Source organism: Glossina fuscipes, unplaced genomic scaffold (genome assembly GCF_014805625.2).
Source record: "Glossina fuscipes isolate IAEA_lab_2018 unplaced genomic scaffold, Yale_Gfus_2 197, whole genome shotgun sequence".
NCBI lineage: Eukaryota > Metazoa > Arthropoda > Insecta > Diptera > Glossinidae > Glossina > Glossina fuscipes.
The window spans coordinates 1,177,900-1,198,136 of NW_023998540.1; the positions used below are offsets into that span (position 1 = coordinate 1,177,900).

The 20,237-nt window shown below is 33.4% G+C and overlaps 3 protein-coding genes across 3 annotated transcripts; 2 read left to right on the top strand and 1 right to left on the bottom strand.

Annotated features, from left to right (window-relative positions):
• Positions 1–6,060: 6,060 nt before the first annotated feature.
• Positions 6,061–9,784, bottom strand: LOC119641917 (ubiquitin carboxyl-terminal hydrolase 46). Its single transcript, XM_038040836.1, has one exon. It carries the CDS (start codon positions 9,578–9,580, stop codon positions 8,297–8,299), a length of 1,284 nt encoding a protein of 427 aa, XP_037896764.1. The 5' UTR covers positions 9,581–9,784; the 3' UTR covers positions 6,061–8,296.
• A 3,659-nt stretch (positions 9,785–13,443) lies between these two features.
• Positions 13,444–16,132, top strand: LOC119641916 (neprilysin-4). The gene has a single exon (XM_038040835.1). It carries the CDS (start codon positions 13,859–13,861, stop codon positions 15,908–15,910), a length of 2,052 nt encoding a protein of 683 aa, XP_037896763.1. The 5' UTR covers positions 13,444–13,858; the 3' UTR covers positions 15,911–16,132.
• Positions 16,133–16,167: 35 nt separating this feature from the next.
• On the top strand, positions 16,168–19,935 carry LOC119641918 (neprilysin-4). Its single transcript, XM_038040837.1, is given in 2 exon segments — positions 16,168–17,927; positions 17,930–19,935. Coding segments are annotated over 2 exon segments (2,133 nt in total). The 5' UTR covers positions 16,168–17,397; the 3' UTR covers positions 19,533–19,935.
• The last annotated feature ends 302 nt before the right edge of the window (positions 19,936–20,237 follow it).

Genomic DNA, 20,237 nt, shown 5'->3' on the forward strand with positions numbered 1-20,237 from the left:
ATTAAAAAAGTATCTGTAATAATTTTACCCCCAGCTCTTATTTATTAATAATTTACGCATGCAGCTTAGCTCGCCTTATACATTTTGTACGTATTTAAATCCTTTAAGTACCATTAAGTGCGGAAAGTACCCGCAAAGAGTTTATTTTCATTAAACATTAAACGTTTAAATAAACAATGACGAATTAGTCATAGTCACTTAACCACGTATATCTCCTGCTGCTCCTTCAATGCAATAGCATCATCATGTCTTGTACAATAATTATATATAGTAAGATATACATAAAATAAGATAAGATAGATAGATAGATGAATGGATGGATGGATGGATGGATATATCTGTGTTTTGTTTATTATTTACATTAGGCAGAAATAAGATAATTTCTTTGAAGGTTTCGAAATGCTCTTTAAATGTATTCAACATTGCCTAAAGTGTTGTTAGTGTTACGGTGTGAGACGCCTTTGTATAGAATTATAATGAATGTTTATACTTAAAACAACGGCGCCCTTCGCAGTAGGTGTATATAATGTATTTCTTGTGCCCGCAGAAACTTCACTTGATTCATATTGTTGATGACAAGTGCTTCTTCTAATCTATTGTATGTTCATAAATTTTTTGTTTATTATTTTCATTTCTTAAACTTTTTTCATTTATTTATCAAAAAAAAAAAAAGAAAAAGAAAAAACTTTTGTTTCGTCCTCTTCCCTTTTAGTAAGTGGTCCCCCACTTTCGCGGTGATAAATACTTGAAGAAAACAAGTCTTTAATAGTGAGTAAATAATAAGAAAACGTGAGACGACAATTATTTATGACATTTTTGTTCATTAAAAAAATGACAGTTTAAAAACTGCTAAACGTCAATTATTCACGGAAACGATGAGAACCTGAACGAAGCGAAAATAAGAAAATTATAGCTACTATCGCCAAGCTATCCTCATAAGTTCAAACAGCATTTACTTCATGGCGTCTCTATTACGTCTTACACTGCGTTCTAAACGTAGTAAAAGTTGCTTACCCCTTAGATTGGGAAACGGCGGCTTTATACGAACGAGCAGCTCTTTCTTTTTCGATTGACAGAACCTTAACAGACATCTGTGTCACATTTCTGGCCAAACGGTTGTTTACATTCGCCAAAGAAAGAGCATTTGTTGTTTTGGGACTTTCGAGTTAAGACAATGTCGATAAAGCCTTTTTTTGAGAATATCCGGAAGTCAAGCAGTGCTAAGTCACCGATGATATGAGTTCAATTTTTGATAAAAATGCTTCGAAGAAGGGATACAGTATGGAAAAGCGCCCAACATCGATTATCTTACACACAAATGCTATTTGCTTGATGTTCGGAAAGTTTTTTTAATATCAATGGGCGACTTTTGAACATCGTGTCCCTGATCTTCTTGATGGGGAGACATCTAAGAGACGCCATTACACGCAGCTTATTCGCTGAACTATTTCACTCATGTTAAAAATCGAATTCATGTCATGCCGGAAAACGCGTTTTTAATATTTTTCAAAATTTATTTACAACTCTGACAAGTGCTAACTAACCTTATATCTCTTTGCATGTTGCGGAATCAAACATAACATTAACCAATAACAGAGAATTCTTATCGTAAAACACTTTCAAAAAACTTGCTTCGTAAACACAACGCATATAGAAGCAATGAAAAAATAACTTGAAAGCAAAAACATTGCAAACATTGCCATCGGACACGACTATTTAGTTATCGTTCTAGAAAAGAGATTGTTTGATATTCATAGCCGCTACTAGAAAATCCAAATGTATCTTTTTTATCGTAATGTTTGTATGAACAACAAACTCTCTCAGCGATATACAGTAAAAGATTATACGTTCGGTTTAAAGCGAAGCGTATCAAGGCACAAACGCTTCGTTTTAAACTAACACTAGACACTGAAACTAAGGATAAGGATGTGTTTGCCAAGTTGAAATTTCACCTTGTTATGTCACTTTTCGCGATTCGGTCACCAATAACCCGCAGATGGATACGTTAAAATTGACGCGCAATCTCGAACATATGTATATTTGCTTATATATACATTTCACAATAAATTATGGCAGCACATAAACTATATTTTGAGGCATTTTTCATAGTATGATTCTTAGCAAGCGCAGACCGGACAAATGATTTAAGTGCAAACTAAACGATATCGATAGGAAAAAAATTAGGTTTTTCTGCTTATTACTCATAAACTATTGTGGATACAAAGATGAATATTTCGGCGTATGTTCCATGATTGATCTGTAAAAATGGAAAAAGTTCAACGCAACCAGACTGCGTTCAAGAGTACCGAAATTTTGAGTTTATGTAGGTATAAGGTAAAGTAATCGATCGCAGGCAAATACATTTCTTTCATTTCTTCTATCATGAGTTTGCCTACCTTTGAAAAAGTTTTCAAATTATTTAGATGACTAATAAAGTTTATGAATCATTAGAAAGAACAGAATTCTATGACGGTAGCAAAATATGATTAATTAGTTTTGAAACTTGAAACTTTGAAACACTTTCCCAACTATAGCTACACAATTAGTCTGTAACATGTCATTCAATCAACTTTTACTCATATAAACTGATGATCGTGACTAACATTTTCTCTATTTCTCTAAGATTTTTTACCTTATCTGATTTTTGAATTTTGAAGAAAGTTTCGTTTGTCGATTGTACGTGCGAATATATGCCCGAATACAACCGTATTCAGTAATAGTTAACCTCTCTTTAGGTAAGTGAAATGTGAATTGAAGAGATGAAGGTGTTGAGAAAATCTCAAGAGAACAACTCCTCAACAAAAGAAAAGAAATCCTCTTTTTGTTATGCGGCGTGTGTGTTTGTGACATAATTGCATAAATCAGCTATTATTGCTTTCTATAGACAGCAAACAATTTAATTTCTTTTTCACTTTCTACTTAACTGCACAAGTGGCGACAAGCGCATTGAGATTATTGTCTGTCTCTGTTCTGAGACTTGATATTTATTCGACGACAACTTTTGCTTCTTCTCTTTTGCTCTAATATAATTTTTGTTTTATTTTTTACATTTTTCGCTTTGCAATGAATTGTAAGTAACTTGAAGAAATGAAGGTTTGATTTTCAATAAGTAACAGCATCTAAAAAAACCAAGTGGGAAAGTAATAATTATGTATATTAAAATACTTGTCTTAGAATCTTCACCAAAATACATTGTGTTTGGTAGAATTTTCAGTAGAAATTCATTTAAACATTTCTTAAATAACGTAGCGTAAGCGATTAGTTAAGAGACCATCGGCAAAGAGTACAAAGAATTGCAAATGATGAAGACGAAGAAAACTGTATTCACTTTAACAAGGAGAATGTTACGCACCCACCTCCTACTAATATACGCCGCGAAATATTTTGCATTAAGTGACCGAGAAGAATCATTTTTGCAGCGACCTTTCTAAAAACATCTATATATCAAATTTTATTTTGCCATCTACTGTGAGGTATTTTTGTTTTTAAATATTCTTTGCAACTTTTTTTCTAAACGGGATTACATTTTCTGCTTTTTGTAAAAGCAAAATAATAACCTGAGTTGCTATTTTTACAAAATGCAATCAAAAAGAAATCTGATTAAAATCCGACCATTTATTATACTCTAGGAGAAAACTTAGGTTTTCCTATTTACCTGTGCGACCGAGTAGGGTAAGAATCTCGACGATCGTGGGTCCAATTTTCAAGTGCTGCAGAGTTTTCAATAAAACCGAAAGCCTTAGATGATGCTAATGCACTAAATCTTCGTCTTTGAATTTATTTCTCTGTTTAAATTGACTGCGATAATAATAAGTTTTCCTTTTAAATCTTTTGCTTATATAAGGTCTTGTTATGAAAGCGAAAGCATCTCTTCTTCTTGGAATTTTTCAATTAAATGAACAACTTAATGTCATGCGACAACTTGAAATAGTCGTACATTCTTCAGAATATTTTCGTATCGTTAAGGCGAAGAAGTCCAAGAAGTGATTAAAATGTGTCCGTACAAATGATGGTTTAAATTTGTTGATTCGACTTCTAGATGTTCGTGTTTATGGCGTAAGTTCGAGAGTCTTCAGCAAATTTCAGAAACACTATCCAAACATGTCGTCTAATGAAAACATCAAAGGTATAGCTCACCGTGGCGCTCCCTTAATGAAGAATTTCGTACATCAGCTCACGACATTACAGAACATTATTTATACGAAAAATACTTACATCTATAAGAAATATCTCCATCTTATTAATAATCTCTGAAAATTTATTCTTTTTCCTCTCTATGCTGTGTCTAATCGCTCGATTAGACTTTTTGTTTCACTCTGTCAGCTGTCATTATGTCAGCGGACAACGTCTATTAGATAACTAGATTTTATAAAACTACAGCGGTATTAGGAAAATTATTATACCCACCGGCAAAGGTTTTACAAGTTGCATGAAAAAGAAATCCTCACCTGACACTGTTGGCAGATTTTCAACAATATGTTTACGTTTCATTATTGCATTCTTCCTTTACTTTGCATGATTATATCATTTACTTGAAAGTTTTTCTATGTTTTCTTGTTTCCTTTGATCGACGTAATGTTGACTAAAGCGAAAAGTTTTACAACAAAAAAAAAAAAAAGGAAAAACAAGAAATTTTCTTATCAAAATTTTAATAGGTTGAGCTGTCATTGCATTCGCAACGTAACGGAAGTAAGACTAAATTAAAATTTTATTTTAAGTATAAATAATAAAACCTAAACTCAACCACAAAATCTCGTTTAATGGAGGATGCATTTCCTATTTATGGTGTGACTAATAACTTTCAATTAATTTATTCATAATTTGTGGCATAATTTAAATTATTTTATTACAATTAGGAAACATTTCATCTTCATTATGTTGTTTATACAAAATCTACTGCAAAACGCACTTTCTTTCATTTTACGTATGTTGTGTACACACCTTGCAATCGCTATTTTTGTATGCATAACAAAAAGTCATACGTAGAGGCAAGCGATTACCAAGCCAAGTAAGCATCCATAGATTACTTACTAAAGTTGTCTCATATCGTACATTAAATATTTGGCGACAAGTTTTACTTGCCCATTTTCTGTTGTCACATTTGTCAACCACCGCAACAAATGTAGCAAAAATATTCATCGTCAACGACTAGACACTAAATCAAACACTTATGGGCATTAACGCGTTTGAATGTTTTTTAATTGAACAACTCTTTGCGTTCGTTTTCCCAACTTGTTTGAAAAGGAAGCATTTATAGGATAACTACAAAAGACATGCGTATGCTTGGTTTATATTCCAGCTCGTAGCACCGTTCGATAGCTGATCAAGGACACTTCTTTAGAAAATGTTAAACCACTCTGAACCACTCTGATTTTTTTAAAGCTTAACACATTACCTCTTTGTTGTTGTCCGTCAAAATATGATACACTGTCTAAAAGGATACATAAGAAAACTATGCTCTTTCAGTTCCGAAACTCGGACTTATCAAGAACATAACTTCTGAGGCACATTTCTTTGACATATATGATGTGCATTCTTGGATTTTACAAGTACAAGAACGAATGTTGCATATTCACACCCCTCAGTTCCCAAACCAGATAAAACTTATTCCCTCAAAAAAAAAAATATAAGATAATCACAATATCGATCTCTAATGCTTTGCTGCTTCAAAAAAAAGAAACCGATCACATCAATAGCTAGCAATAGAGAATTAGCAGTAATTATAAAACATTAGTCGTCGTAGTAGTTACAAAGTAATAGCACCGGTAGTTATACAGTAGTAGTAGTACTAGGACTAGTGCCAACATTAGTAAAGTAGAAATAGCAAAGAGCAGCAGTATTAGTAGTTATAACATAGTAGCAGTAATAGCAACAGTTTTAGTATTTATAAAGTAATGGTAACAGCGACAGTAGTAGCAATAGTTACAAAGTAGCAGCTAAAGCAGTAGTTTTAGTTTAGTATAATCGCGTAGAAGTTATAAAGTAATAGTATTAGTAGTTGCAATAACGGTAATTGGTAAGGGAGCACTGGCAATGACATAGTAGCATTAATTATATAATAGTAGTGACAAAGCAATGGTAATAGTAAAGTGGAAATACTATGTATTTCTATGGGTTTATACTATGTAATCTTAAAAATAGCTGGATCTAGGAAGCGTTTATGAAAGTATTGAATAGATGATCGATAGCAGATGATTAAGTAGATGATTAAGTAAACAAACGTTTATTTTGAATGGATTGGGGTTTTGACCTATTGACGGCTGAATATATTTCCGTTGTCTATTCTTGCATTCAGCGAACTTAATCGCCTTTAACCCTATTTTTGCCTATGTTTCTCTTATGATTGATAGATGGAGGATTGGGTTTGCTCTACCATAAATAGATTTTACACAAGTATTATTATTAATGAAGAGAAAAAAAAAACTTGAAATGTATAAATTTTAGATTATTCACTAGCAACAGATAGCTTATATACGGGCTATATGAAACTCGACCTAGTATCACAAGTAAAAATTTTTATCGAAACTAATATATCTTAATAAACTCGCATTGTTGGTTAGCAGATATGTAAGACTCGCTCGAAGTCAATTAAAAATTTCTTAGTTTTTTTTTTTGCTTATATTTTATCTCTAAAAGCAAGTATTTTAAATTTATTGAAAATACTTAAAGACTTGTCCGAATGCAAATCAATATCGCTGGAAAATACATAAGATTTGAAAAATGCGTGAATATGTAATAAATAATAGTCTCAAGGCTAAAAAGCAACTATTACTTGGGAGTATAAACACATATATGGAAACTTAATTGAAAATGTGCATATTTTATTATTTGTTGGCTCTGGTGTTACGCACGAATGGTCACTTAAATGCATATATCATTTTATTATATTTTATGATATGTAAGTTCATGTTCAAAATCACTAAGCACAAAGTCTTTTCAAATGTTGACAAAAAGCCAAAGAAAAACTTATTAAACCTTTAAGGCAGGACGACCTATGTGAGAGATGTGCGTTCTTGTTGTATTGAATTGTATCAAAAAACGGAAGGAATTAATTTGTACACCTATTATAATAAAATGTAAAAATATTTTATGCAAGAAAGGCAAACTATTAACACTGGCAGCAAAGATGAATTTTCGTAGCTCCAAGCTTCCAAGCTCTACATTTGATGAGAAAAACTGGGTGTTTGTTGTAAACTATAATTAGCCAACAATACAAACACAAGGACGTACTATTAATAATAATTGACGCAACTAAGATCCTTGTTAAAGGCCGAATTACGTCAGCGTGAGAAAAGATACCATGAGTGTATTCTTTGCATAGTAACTCTCGATCAACTGTTTCAAAATTTCCACGGAGTAAGCATTAAACACTCGCATGAGCATCCTCGATGGTTTCACCAGCAATGCTCTCACTATCTTATTATCGCTTATTGCAATCAGCGACCCATCTGAGCAGTACATGCACTCTTTTGAGTAAACGCAGCCACGAATCGGCTTAAATGGCAAATTGCTGTTGTTGTTGAAGGATCATATTTTGAATAAAATATTCGCGGAAATTTTTTTAAATTAACTTTTCATTTTACCAAAAATATGTGGAAAGCTTATTTTTAGGAACCCATTGGAATCCAATACAAGAATTATTTTTTGTTTGATACTTACTTTCTTGAAAATTGATTTCTTATCAAAACTGAACCTCCTGATGCGTCCTAAATCCTATTTGTGCAATCGGTCCATTTACTTGTATACGGGCTGCTGGCATCTCCCTTTTCTACTTTTTACTTTTTTTCTTTCACCCTCGTTCCTCTTTCTCACCGATTCACTCTTCCTACTATAATTGCTTTAGGCTTTAGTCAAACTTCGTTAGTGTAAAAGGCGCCACTATTTATCTTATATAGACAATGTCTACTATTCGAGATCTTTCTACTAAAAGACTGTATACTAGGGCAAGGTTTATTGCCCTTGAACTTTCAATTCATTCAAAATGAAAATTTTGCTATCATCAGCTTAACAAGAATGCCAGCAACCTGTCTCTTTCTATTCCTACTCAAATGATTGCATAGCAGTCATTAAGCTATTCTTTTTTTTCTGCTTTACTTCAATTTGAATGCGATTTTATTTACCCGAAATCAACAAATCGTTAAAAACTCTTAACTCTTAAATTCGGTTATAAAGTATCTTTTAAACAATGACAGTATTTTTGAAATTCATGGACTAAATACTAATTAAACTAAAAGTATGTTAAATTAATAGTTTATTTTATTTTTTTTTTAAAAAAAAACTTCATTTTTTTTTTCTTTTATGTATTGCAATCTCTTGATTGATAAAATAGTATATATCCGGTTTCCGAAGATTTTTGAATATCTGAAGTTAAACCATAAAAGTCTTCTATCGTTGAAGCTTCAATTTTATCAACCATATCATCATCGAATAGCAACCAAAGTCCATGACTTTTAACAATGCTTATGTAATGACCACGATTTGGACCCGAACCGCAATGTATGACGACAGCCATTAAATCATAAAGTCTATCCGGATTGACTGCATCATCGGACGTATTAAATAGTCGAAGTTCTAACGGGAATACTACACGATGTGAGACTTTAATATGACGATTAAATTGCTCCATGTATTTGAAACGTTTCAAATGTAAAGCCAAAATCATGGGTAATTTCTTGACACGCATACGTTTTTGTGCCTCCTGATAACTGCAACAATTGTCGCATTTGAATTTATTATCCGAACATAGGGTTTCCGTATTGCTAAAGCAGCGCAGGCAGTGCGTGATTGATGTATTTTGGTCGACATCGACTTGTAAATCGAAAAAATGCTCATCTTTACTGCTTACAGTCTCACAATTTAGGCAACGGGTCTCTGAGGTTAGAGTGCCTTGAAAGATTTCATGCACCCACGTTGGCTCGGTATTGGCAGAATTATTTTGTGTAGACGTTGAGGTGTCCGCAATTCCTATGCTAACACCTAGACCGTTTAATGAACCCGATGAATTTGTGCATGCCCCGTTACTAGTAGAATTCGAGGCCGAAGTCGATGTAGAGGTAGTCGACGATGATTTAGTTGCTGTTCCTCCTCCACTCCCTCCTCCTCCACCTGCTCCTCCTCCTCCTCCTCCTCCGCCTCCTCCACTTCCCATGACACCTGCAACTCCACTATTCACATTATTTTTCGAGGCATTGCGCTCTGCTAATATGATTTCATTGATGTGATTAATGAGGAAATTAAGAAATTCATGAGCATCCTGTTGCATATAATTATCAAATTCCTCTTTTTCTTTGCGAAGGCGAGCAATAAATTTCTTGGGTGCTATAGAGCCGACTTTTTTCTTTTGTGTAGCTATATTATAGAAAAGATCGGCTAAACACGATAGCAATGTCTCTTTAGGGCGTTTATTTTTCGCTTTATATTCCAAAACTTTTTCACGAAATGGCTTGCAAAAGTACAATGCTTGTAACACCGAGTTGCTGTAGCAAGTGTTGCCGAAGTTAACCAAACCGAAGTAATGTTCATTTGGCGGAAACATATCCGAACCGATTTCTCTTTCTAGTTGAGAAACATTAGCGCCCATTATTAAGAGTAGACTTTAATTGTCTGCTTATTTATTCTTCACTTCACTTCTCCGCTTCGCTTCGCTTACTCTTCTATATGATTTTTACAATAGCTTTATTAGATTAGAGGACAAACTAAAGAACAACAACCACCACCATCACCATTTGTGTATATCAATATTGTTATTAATTTTTAACGGGACATTTTTTTTGTCTCTTTCTTTCTTTCTTTCTTTCTTTCTTAATTAATTTTCATTAATTTCTGTTTTCTGAAAATAAAAAAAAGTTGAAGAGGGGACTTGCGTGAGTTAATTATATTTTGGAGCAATTGATTTTAAAACTAAATGTTATTAAATTTATATAAATTTCATTTTTTTTTTTTTTTTTTTTTATTAAATTAATAAAATATTTTTATAAATATTTGTGAAAATATTTTATTAAAAATAAATTATTTTTATATTTATTATCCCCTCTCCAAACAATTTTTTTGAATTAAAATTTAATTAATTTTTTTTTAAGCTTTTTCAAAAGATTCACTCTTTTTTTAATTCCATTTGTCATTTTTACTCTCTATTATGGAAATATTAAATAAAAATTTAATGAAACAAAAAAAAAAAAAAAAAAAAACATTTAAATAAACATAGAGGAGAAGGAAGAATAAGTACAATTTCCAGTTACTTCTTTGAGCAGTAGTCACATTCAACTTAAACTAAAATTAAAAACATAATTGAATTTACGAAATGTTTGATTGAAAATGAAATTGAATATTGTCTTTGTGCACGAAATGATTATTAAAACTTTTGTCCATCTAATAGTATTGCAAACAAGTAGAGGGCGAAAATTTAACTACTAAACTACAGTACAGTGTATTTTGTACTATTATTTATTCTACTATGGTAGAGTATAGTACATATACGGCATAATGTAATATACTAATATGGTATACTATACTGTACTGTATTGTACTATAGTAGTACTATACTATACTTACACCCATTTTTCGCTAACATACCGAAATTCAAAACATTATTAAAAATAATTCCCGAAAGAAAGGTCTCATTTTTTTTGCTCATTCGACAGGTAGGTTTATATATTATTATTATTATTATTATTAATTTCGCCAGAGAAATAAATTCTAAGACTAAACTCTTAAAAGCACTAGCATCTAAGACTATCGGCTTTAGGTTTATATAGATTCACGTAATATAGGTGAAATACAGGCGACATTTTCTATTTTGGCTGCACTAGAGTCTCAAATTTGTATGTTCTTCCATAGCCATTTTTCGCTAACAAACCAAATTTCAAAAATCGTCAGAAATAGCTTCCATAAGCAGAATTTGAATTTCTTTAGTTTGTTTGGAAAGTATTTTCATATAGGTTCATCAACTGTCCACAAAAATATTTTCTTTTTTTTAAATGGGAGGGGCAAGCTTTCAAATCCAACTGTATCTTAATTGTAATTATTTCACAGAGCTTTGTTAAGTCGTTATCAGAATTTTCTTATTGGAAATGGTAGGTGCCTTTGCTAATTAAATTCGAATTTATCTTCACACCCTTAATTTTTGTTGTCATTGATTGTATAGCAAACGTCTTTTTCTACACAAGAAATGTAAAAAAATTTATCAAAACATATTTGCTACATTTTTGCTTACGAACTCAACCGTTATGTTAATTAATGAACCGAAAAAATAATAAAATCGTAGCATCTATCTTCAAGTTATAACCGTGTTATACCAGGCCTATCATAATTTTTCGACCGAATCCGTCTTACACTCGTGTTGCGGGTAGTTGTTAAAAAACGTCGTGCACGCAAGGGCAGCATCGTGGCCACATCGTGGTGGATGTACACAAAATTGGGTTTTTGAAACTTTACGCTTATGTGCGGAATAGCACAATGGATAAATGATCACCACTGTTTTGCTGGCACATATGCACCCTTTTATCCAAATCTTTCACAACCAGTTTGCGTAGATGTGGCTGAATTTCGTTAGTGCAGGGTTTAATGTCCTCGTTCAAGGCACGGATAGTTCCTTGTGGGCTTATTGGCATAGACCTTTGACTTCAAATAACCTCATAAAAAGAAATCCATTGGCATCGGTTACTCTCTTTACAATTCAATCAATACTTCGACCATTATTTATAGGACTGTGGTCCCCAAAGCTTCATTATCAACCGAATATTGTTCAACAATGAAAACGCGTTCTTCTCTTATGCAATACTGCCTTTTTACTAGCCCTAAATTGTCAACTGTCAATTTGCCTTTTCTATTTTGGGTGGCCAACTTTTTTTCGCACAAATGACGACAAATTCAAATCTTTCGTAAGCATTGGGGCACCATATACATGTGTATATATGTGTCAGTGGTTAGCGTTGTGGAGCGGCCTGCCAAGATCATGCGATGTAACCCCATTAGAGGTTTTCCTCTGCAGTTATGTTAAGCCATTGATTTAATCCAATAAACCACAAAGACCCTAAGACCTTAATATTATTAGTTTCCAACTAGAGATTTCTTATAAAAAAAACAACTACGGCTACGAGGTGGAGAGAAAAATGGGATCGAAAAAACATAAAAGACGGGAGAGAAGAAATAAGCGGCCGTTACAATGTTGAAGTTCACTTTCTTAATGTATTTAGATTTTTTTTTTTAAATTCAACTTTAATATAAAAACTACGTTAAACCGACTTTCCAACTCCTCAGATCTTTTTCAATAACTTGCAAAAAATCGCACGCATATAAGTTGTCTCGTATTCATGAACCAAACTTTTGCAACAAACAACAACAGACTAAAAATAAAGAAACCACAAGATCTTCTTCCAAAAAGCAGAAATTTTACCAGGCAAACAAAATTGAAGAGCAAGGAAACTTTTGTATTCATTTTTAACAACATTTTTGCTTTTACTTGCACTGAGAGTGAAAGTAAATAAATAAATAAATAAACAAACAAATGTTTTCAATCTCTTTTCTTAACAAATCTTTTCATGAATGTACTTCGATGCGAGACAGAGAGAATTGAAAGCAATTGCATTGTGCGTTGCTCGGAGTGATGCAATACACTGGTACTCAAGTGGAACATACAGCTTGCATTGCATAATTGCCAAACAAGAATATTTAGATTTAAAACATTATTGGATATGATTTTAAAATTAATTAGATGCGTCAGAGCATCAGCACAGACAAGTTTAGAGGGAGACGTTGCAGAGCAATACACATATTTTCCAAAAGTTAAGGAAAATGATCACGCATAGGTTAGCAAAAGTTCGAATAATATTCGATAAATCTTAGAACCACAACATATACATACAATCAAAGTACTATCATATATATATCATCTATGTTTATATAAAGTATCGCTTACCGTGTTAAAATGGTGAATTGCTGTCAATAATCGGTATAAAATGAGGTTAATATTTTCAGCGTATGCCTCTAATTCATCTTCAAAGAGTAATAAACAATCGAAACTAATGAATTTCTATCGATTTTGAAACTTTTCATCAAAATTTTAATCAAAGTGAATGATGCAAAATCAAATCAGATGTTCGTCTATGCTGATAGAAATATTAGTTGAGTAGGTTCGCCTGAAACGATATCGAAAAAAGTAGGAAATATTATATTTAAAAATTAAATAAGAAAAATGGAATTTAATTAGTAAAAAAAAAGAAAAAAAATAATAATCCAAGCAATCCCGTTATTTTATTCATTTATTTTTTTTTTTGTTTAAATATTTTTTTCAATTTTTTATTTATTTTTCCTTTCATTTTTTTTTTTTTTTTTTTGTTCTATTTATTGTTTTTTATTTTTATTTATTTCTTTACTTTTACTTATTTTTTATATTTTGTGTTTTTATTAAATTTATTGCTTATTAATTGTTTTTTTTTTTTATCTATAAAAATAAGTGTCCTTCAGCTCAAGAAGAATCTTAAACAGCTGTCTAGTAAAAGAATTATGGGGTATCCCTAATACTCTAATCGAAATTGCTTATAAATATTCATTGCAAGCAATAAATCTTCTTCGGTGAGCGTAAAAATTAGGTCATCTTTCTAATCTTGTAATAAAAAATAATTTTAAAAAAATGCATAGATAGAATCATTAAACAAGAACAATGATGAGTATTAATTTAATTAATTAAAAATTTTTTTTTCAAGTTTTCATAAATGATTGCATCGACAAGATAAGCTACAATTGATTAAACGACATAATTATTACTTGTGAAGACGCTTTAATTTTAATTCAAAAATATTCTGAGAACAGTTTCATTTTGTCTTTGCTCGAACTCGGATATTTTATAAATTTCTTAACAATGATTGTCGAAAATACATTTTTGTTTTTTATTTTTATAACCGTACAATTGCTCGGGAAAATCATGGCAATGCCAGCAGCAGTTAATCAAAACTATACTAGTGATCTGTTGCGCATGGCTAAGGCCGCACAAATGCGAGCTTACATGAATGAGAACAAGGCTCCATGTGAAAATTTTTATAAATTTGCTTGCGGTAACTGGATGAATACAAATCCGGCTAGTCCAAGGCGTAAAACGAGCTATCTCGATCAACTGCAAGATTTGTATTGGCGTAAAAGTGCTGAAATGCTGAAATCGACAAGTCATAGCGATACCACTCTTGATCTGAAATTGAAAGATTTCTATGAATCATGTCTTTCTACCGGCAAGCTCGATCGAGTTGGCTTAGATGTCATCTTGAAAATGGTGAACTTTAAAGGCGGCTGGCCTAAGTTAGAAAGCCCGCAATGGTATGAATATGAGTACGATTGGCTGAAAGTAGTCGCCGAACTTAGACGCAAACTGGGAGTGAATATAATAATCGGTTTAAACATAGTGCCCGATTTTGAAGACAAAGATATGCACCGTATTATGATAGGTGCTCCGGAATTCGATCTTGAACGCGAAGTTTATATGGAGGCAGACGAGGATAAAGAAAATTTGCGTCACGCATACACTTATTCAGTACAGGTACAATTGAATCGTTACTTCCCAGATATGTCTGAGGAGTGGGCCTCGGAAGTAGCTCAGCAGATTCTGCACATGGAGAAGAGTTTAGCAGTTGGTTTACCTCTAAATAAGCATGTCACACCTAATCAAACCACACGATATCGATATACGAATGATTTGAAACAAGCCTATGGCAGTTATGTGGACTTGAATCGCTATTTAAATTTAATTTTTAATCAGACCATTTACTCGCAAGTGTATGAAACACCCGAAGATTATTTTTCTAATTTAGTGGATGTCATCAAAGAGACACCGAAATTAACTTTAGCTAACTATACAATGTGGAAGGTTTTACAGCAATTTGAGTTAAACACAGCTTCACAGTCTAAATCGAATAGATGGTGCGTTAATAAAGTCATGGAATACTTCCCAGACGCTTTAGAGAATATGTTTGCTCGCAATTATCAGACCATACAAATGGTTAATCAATTGCAATCATTATGGGCCGATTTAAAAAAAGCCTTCCGTGACGAATTGTTGAACTCCGATAAATTAGTATGGATCGGCTTAGATACGCGACAAAGAGCTGCCGAAAAATTGGAAGCAATGGACTTGGAATTACCCAGCTCAAATACCGGTTATGTTGAAGAAGTGGCAAAATTGAAGATACGCAAGCTTAACTACTATGAAAATTTGATAAACATACTGCAATGGAAAACTACGCAAGGATTGACTAAACTCGTTCAAAGGCCGTCAGACGAAGCATCGAAACATGACGTGCCCTTTTATGCGTTAGACGCAAATAAAGTGAAAATTCCAGTCACCTTTTTGCAATCCCGTTTCTTTTGGGATTCCAACTATCCTCATGCCTTACTATACAGTTCTTTAGGTTTTCTGCTCGCTCAGCAAATGTTGAAAGGTTTTGATTCGCGAGGCCGTAAATACGATAAGCACGGTCATCTACGTTCTTGGTGGGACACCATATCGGAATATGGCTTTGACGATCGCGCCAATTGTTTCGTTAAACAATATTCGGAATACAAGTTTCCCGGCTGGGTGGTGAAAGACGAAAAAGCTCTACAAAATGATTATATAGCGGATAACGGTGCTTTAGATATAACCTACAAAGCTTATCAGCAATGGTGGACGAATGTGGCTAACACACAACTGGCCGCTCAAGAAACTTTACCATTACTCGAGGAGTATACACAAAATCAGTTATTCTTCTTGGGCTTTGCTCAACTTTGGTGTGCTGATTATGATTTAAATTATCCCGATTATGAGCATGTACCCGAACGTTGGCGTGTCATAGGTGCTTTAGCTAACTTTAACGCGTTTGCTCGCGAATACAAATGTGAAATAGGTGTTAAAATGAATCCCACACAAAAATGTACACTATACTGAGTATGAAATCGGAATATTACATTAAACTAGATTTTGATACTAATGTTTGCCATTTCGTATATAGTGTAAATAAACTAAAGATAACCTTTTGAGTTTTAATTGAGCGAACAATATTTTAACTCATTCACGTTATCAAACGATTTGGCTCGAATAGAGGCCAACCCGTGAAAGGAGGAGAAAATGTATACAAATAAAAATAGTGTTGATAAGGGTTGCCATTTACTAGTTTCTATAAAAAAAAAAAAAAAAAAAAAAAAAAAAAAAAAATCACAAAAGCCACTTCCAAAACAATACACACCACTAACACATTTTAAAAGAAACTTATGTAGAGTTCGAGTGCAGTTTCTTAATGTCTTGGGTTGAACCCAGAAAAAACTTCAATAAATTACTGTGACTACACGCTATCGTAACGCCAATGGCTATGTACAAAATTGACTTGTGAAATATAGCAGAAATCGCACTGATCCCTTAAAAATGTGTTATTATAAATGCACTGATCGATTTAACAAATTATATATCAATCAATCAATCAATATTGAAATGATGGTTATTTGTTTACAAAAATTTTGCGATCAGGTTTGTTGTTGCAATATATGAGCAGGCAAAGAAGTACGGGTTAAATGAAGTCAGTAGCCTCATCTTAAATTTGGCATGAACTTCAAACAGGTAGGTTACAGATGTCATTGCGAGGACTTTTTTTTTGTTAACTACATACGCATGAATAAAGCCGTATTTAATATTGTGATTTAGCTCATCTAACGCTCTGAAAACCGATTTTTGAGCTTCCAGGATAATTTCGCCAAACTTTGTCGGAAATACTGCCGTAGGCTTGACTTTTTTTAATACGACTGCGAACAACATTTATTTTTGAGAGACAATCAAGCGACATGTTTTGTAAGAACGGCTTTTGTGGCCCTTTGTCTGTCAAAATACAATTTTCAAAAGGTCGTCACAAAAATCGCAATCAGTTTGGGGAGGGGAACCTTACCTTGCGCCTTGCCCCAGAAATATGAAGCTTTGCGTGCGGTTTCACTTTCCCCGTATTAACCTCACCCCTGCTGTATATGCACCCACCATTATGAACGTTTACCAAATCCTCAGTAGCGAAAATCCTCATTAAGCAAAAAAACTATTTACGTCCTCATGAACTGCTTACCTCAAATGTACTTTACTTTTAGGTTAGGAAGGAGGACATTTTAATATATACACTCAGAGGAAACAAATTCACAATCCTTTCAAGCAATCATTTGCAGGTGGGTACTCAGTCCTTACTCACAAAAAAAAAAAAATTTCAAACAATGGCAACCCAACTAATAAATTAAGCTATTAAACCTAATGTTATTTTGACAATACTCAAACTTGGGAGACGCTGTTCTCTTGTTTAGAGGGCCAGTTCTCTCCACGAGGAAGAGAACTTTAAAAATCATAAGATCGCTTTAGTTCTAATCAATATTTTAGTTCCTATGTTTAAAACGGGAAAGTGAAGAATGTTAAGTAAAATATTTCGTGTAATACTATTAAATATCATATGCTATTCTTCGGTTGTGACACAACAAAAAAATTCGATCTTTTCATTATACAAGCAAGATGAAGCCATACGTCAAGCTAAGAGTCAAGAGATATGCAAGTATCTAAATATTAACGTGAATCCTTGTGACGATTTCTATGAGTACGCTTGCAGCAACTGGCAAAAGTATCACGGAAAATCCCGTCAGAATGAAACAATTACACCTGACACTATTCTAAAAGAGAAGATTGATAAAGATCTCCAAAATATCTTAAAAGAAAATCTAACTGTTAAAGATAGTACGGCTGGACGTAAAGTGAAAAATTTCTACAAATCATGTTTAGAAGCGAAGCATAACGACATCAATCATCAGGAATTCATAAGTGATTTCATTAAAAGCAATGGCGGCTTTCCGGCAGTTCCCGGATCCAATTGGTTGGTCCGTCATCATAATTATGATTGGCACAAGTGGTTGGCTTATTACGATATCGTTACGGTATGGATATACTTGTCGGCTTGGATATCGATGTAAATTATGAAAATGTTTATGAAAATAGTATTTATTTAACGGAACCTAAGACACTTTTACCCGCGAAATTATGTAACGCTAACTTTAGCCGCTATTTAGACACAAGCGATCCGGCATATCAAGCCACTGAAATTGAGGTAGAGGGAAATTTAAGGTTATGGTTGTCACTAACGAAAAATGAAGCTCAGCGATTATCAGCCGATATAGTAGATTTTGAATATGAACTGTGTAAAAGTATGGGCATTGAGAAAATCGAAAATCGTACTAGTAACCATAGAAATCTTGAAGCGCAACGACAATATTCACGTGAAACTCTTGTGAAATTTAGTAACCTATTGAACAACAGCATTGATTTTAATCGAATAGTTTCCGAGAGTTATGGAGTTCCCATCTACAAACCGGTATTTATGCATGCTCCCGAATATTATGAACAATTAAGCAAGGTCTTGAAGAGACACAGCTCTGCTACTATAGCTAATTATATTATGTATCGAGCATTATCTGAATTAAACTTTCCGCTTAACGATAACGCCGAGAACCGACCATTCTACTGCGTACAAGTGATGAAACGTTATTTCCCCAAAATTCTGGGTGAAATGTACTATCGTGCACATGCTAACGTAATGGAGAAAGAAGAAGTGGAGACCTTATATGAGAAACTTAAAAATAGTTTTGATCTTAGTTTAGAGCAAGAATGGATTGAAGACAGTACTCGACGTTTAGGTAAAAGTAAATTATCGAAACTGAACATTTATTTTCCGACTTATGACAAGGTGCCCAGTTTGCCTAACGAATTCGTTAGCAACAATTTTTGGCATAATTTAAAAATTGCCATGAGCGAGGTGAAAGACTATCAATTAAATCGTATATTTGAAATTGGAACACCTTCACCTAAGGATGAACTGGAATCATATGAAATCAGAACCGTATATAGGCCTTATCATAAACGTATAGAGATTGGTTGGGGTCTGCTTCAGCTGCCGCACTATCATCATCATTTGCCTAATGCGATGCGCTTCGCCACAATCGGACAAAAATTGGCTGAAGCTTTAATCAGCGCTTTCGATGAACGCGGCTGGACGTCTGACTACGCCGGTTATAATAATTGGGATATGGATACTGCTGCCAGATTTTCTGAACGATCTACTTGTTATCGTCAACAAATTGGTAACTATTTGCAGAACGACTTGAACAGCTTTAATGATACTAAAAAGCTAAGAGAATTACTTGGAAAAAGTTCTGCAGTTAGAATTGCTTTCAACTCATACTTGAATTGGTTACATTATAAAAATCCTAATAATGATCATTCGATTCTTAGAAAGGAGACCTTACCTGAATTGAATTTCACCAACACGCAATTGTTTTTTATAACTTTTGCTCAAATGCATTGTAAATCAAAGCGAAAATCGACGGAAAATAAGACGAAAAAATCCGACATCGATCGCATATTAAGCCCATTACAAAGACATTCGTTGGAGCGTTATGAAGTTAATGGGCCATTAAAAAATTTCGAAGAGTTTTCTCGGGAATTTAAATGTCCGAACGGCAGTGAAATGAACGAAGCCGATAAATGTGTTATTTATTAAGTTATTTTAAGTAGAATAAATGTGTGGAGTAAAAAAACACAAGAGAAAAAAAGGTCTTCTAGTATATCACCATAGCATTATAAACGATTTTCATAGTGGACTTCTATAAAAGTAAAAATAAATGAATGCATTAACTGGGTGTTAAAGGAAACCAGGCTTTCCGATCAATATAATGCACTTGCCTCGGGGGGATGGGAACCATGAGCAGAGCGGACGGTAAAATATTTCCTAGCTGTTAAAAATAAAGGTTAGGCACCTTTTTGTGATACAAAACCCCACTTTTTGCGAAGAGTTTTGAAGGCATGCGCGATGTGACCCAAAGTTACTCAAGTAAGTTAATATGTCAAGTAGTAAAAATTAGATTCTGTTGCTATACGAGGATTTATTTTTTATGAGGACTTTTATGCGGGAAGGGTTTAAAAAATTAGTTCCATCCAAATCATCCAAATTTTCTACATTCATCTATTATGCAATATTTCGTCAAGAAGTATGAATTATTGTGCGTACAAATAAGTTTGGAAGATCCTCTGTTGTAACTTTGAAACTTTATTTAGAGAAATTGTACAACGTACTTAGTTCAAAACATTATCCATCGTCAGCTGCGACATTTCCCAATTTTTCGATTTCCAATTCGAAAAACTTCTCGTCTTTTAAGGTTATCGACAAAAGCACCCATGTTTAGGCGTCGCTATAAGAATTGAAGCG

Coding starts and splice junctions, on each gene's coding strand:
- LOC119641917 (XM_038040836.1), bottom strand. CDS start 9,580: ATGGGCGCTAATGTTTCTCAACTAGAAAGAGAAATCGGTTCGGATATG.
- LOC119641916 (XM_038040835.1), top strand. CDS start 13,859: ATGATTGTCGAAAATACATTTTTGTTTTTTATTTTTATAACCGTACAA.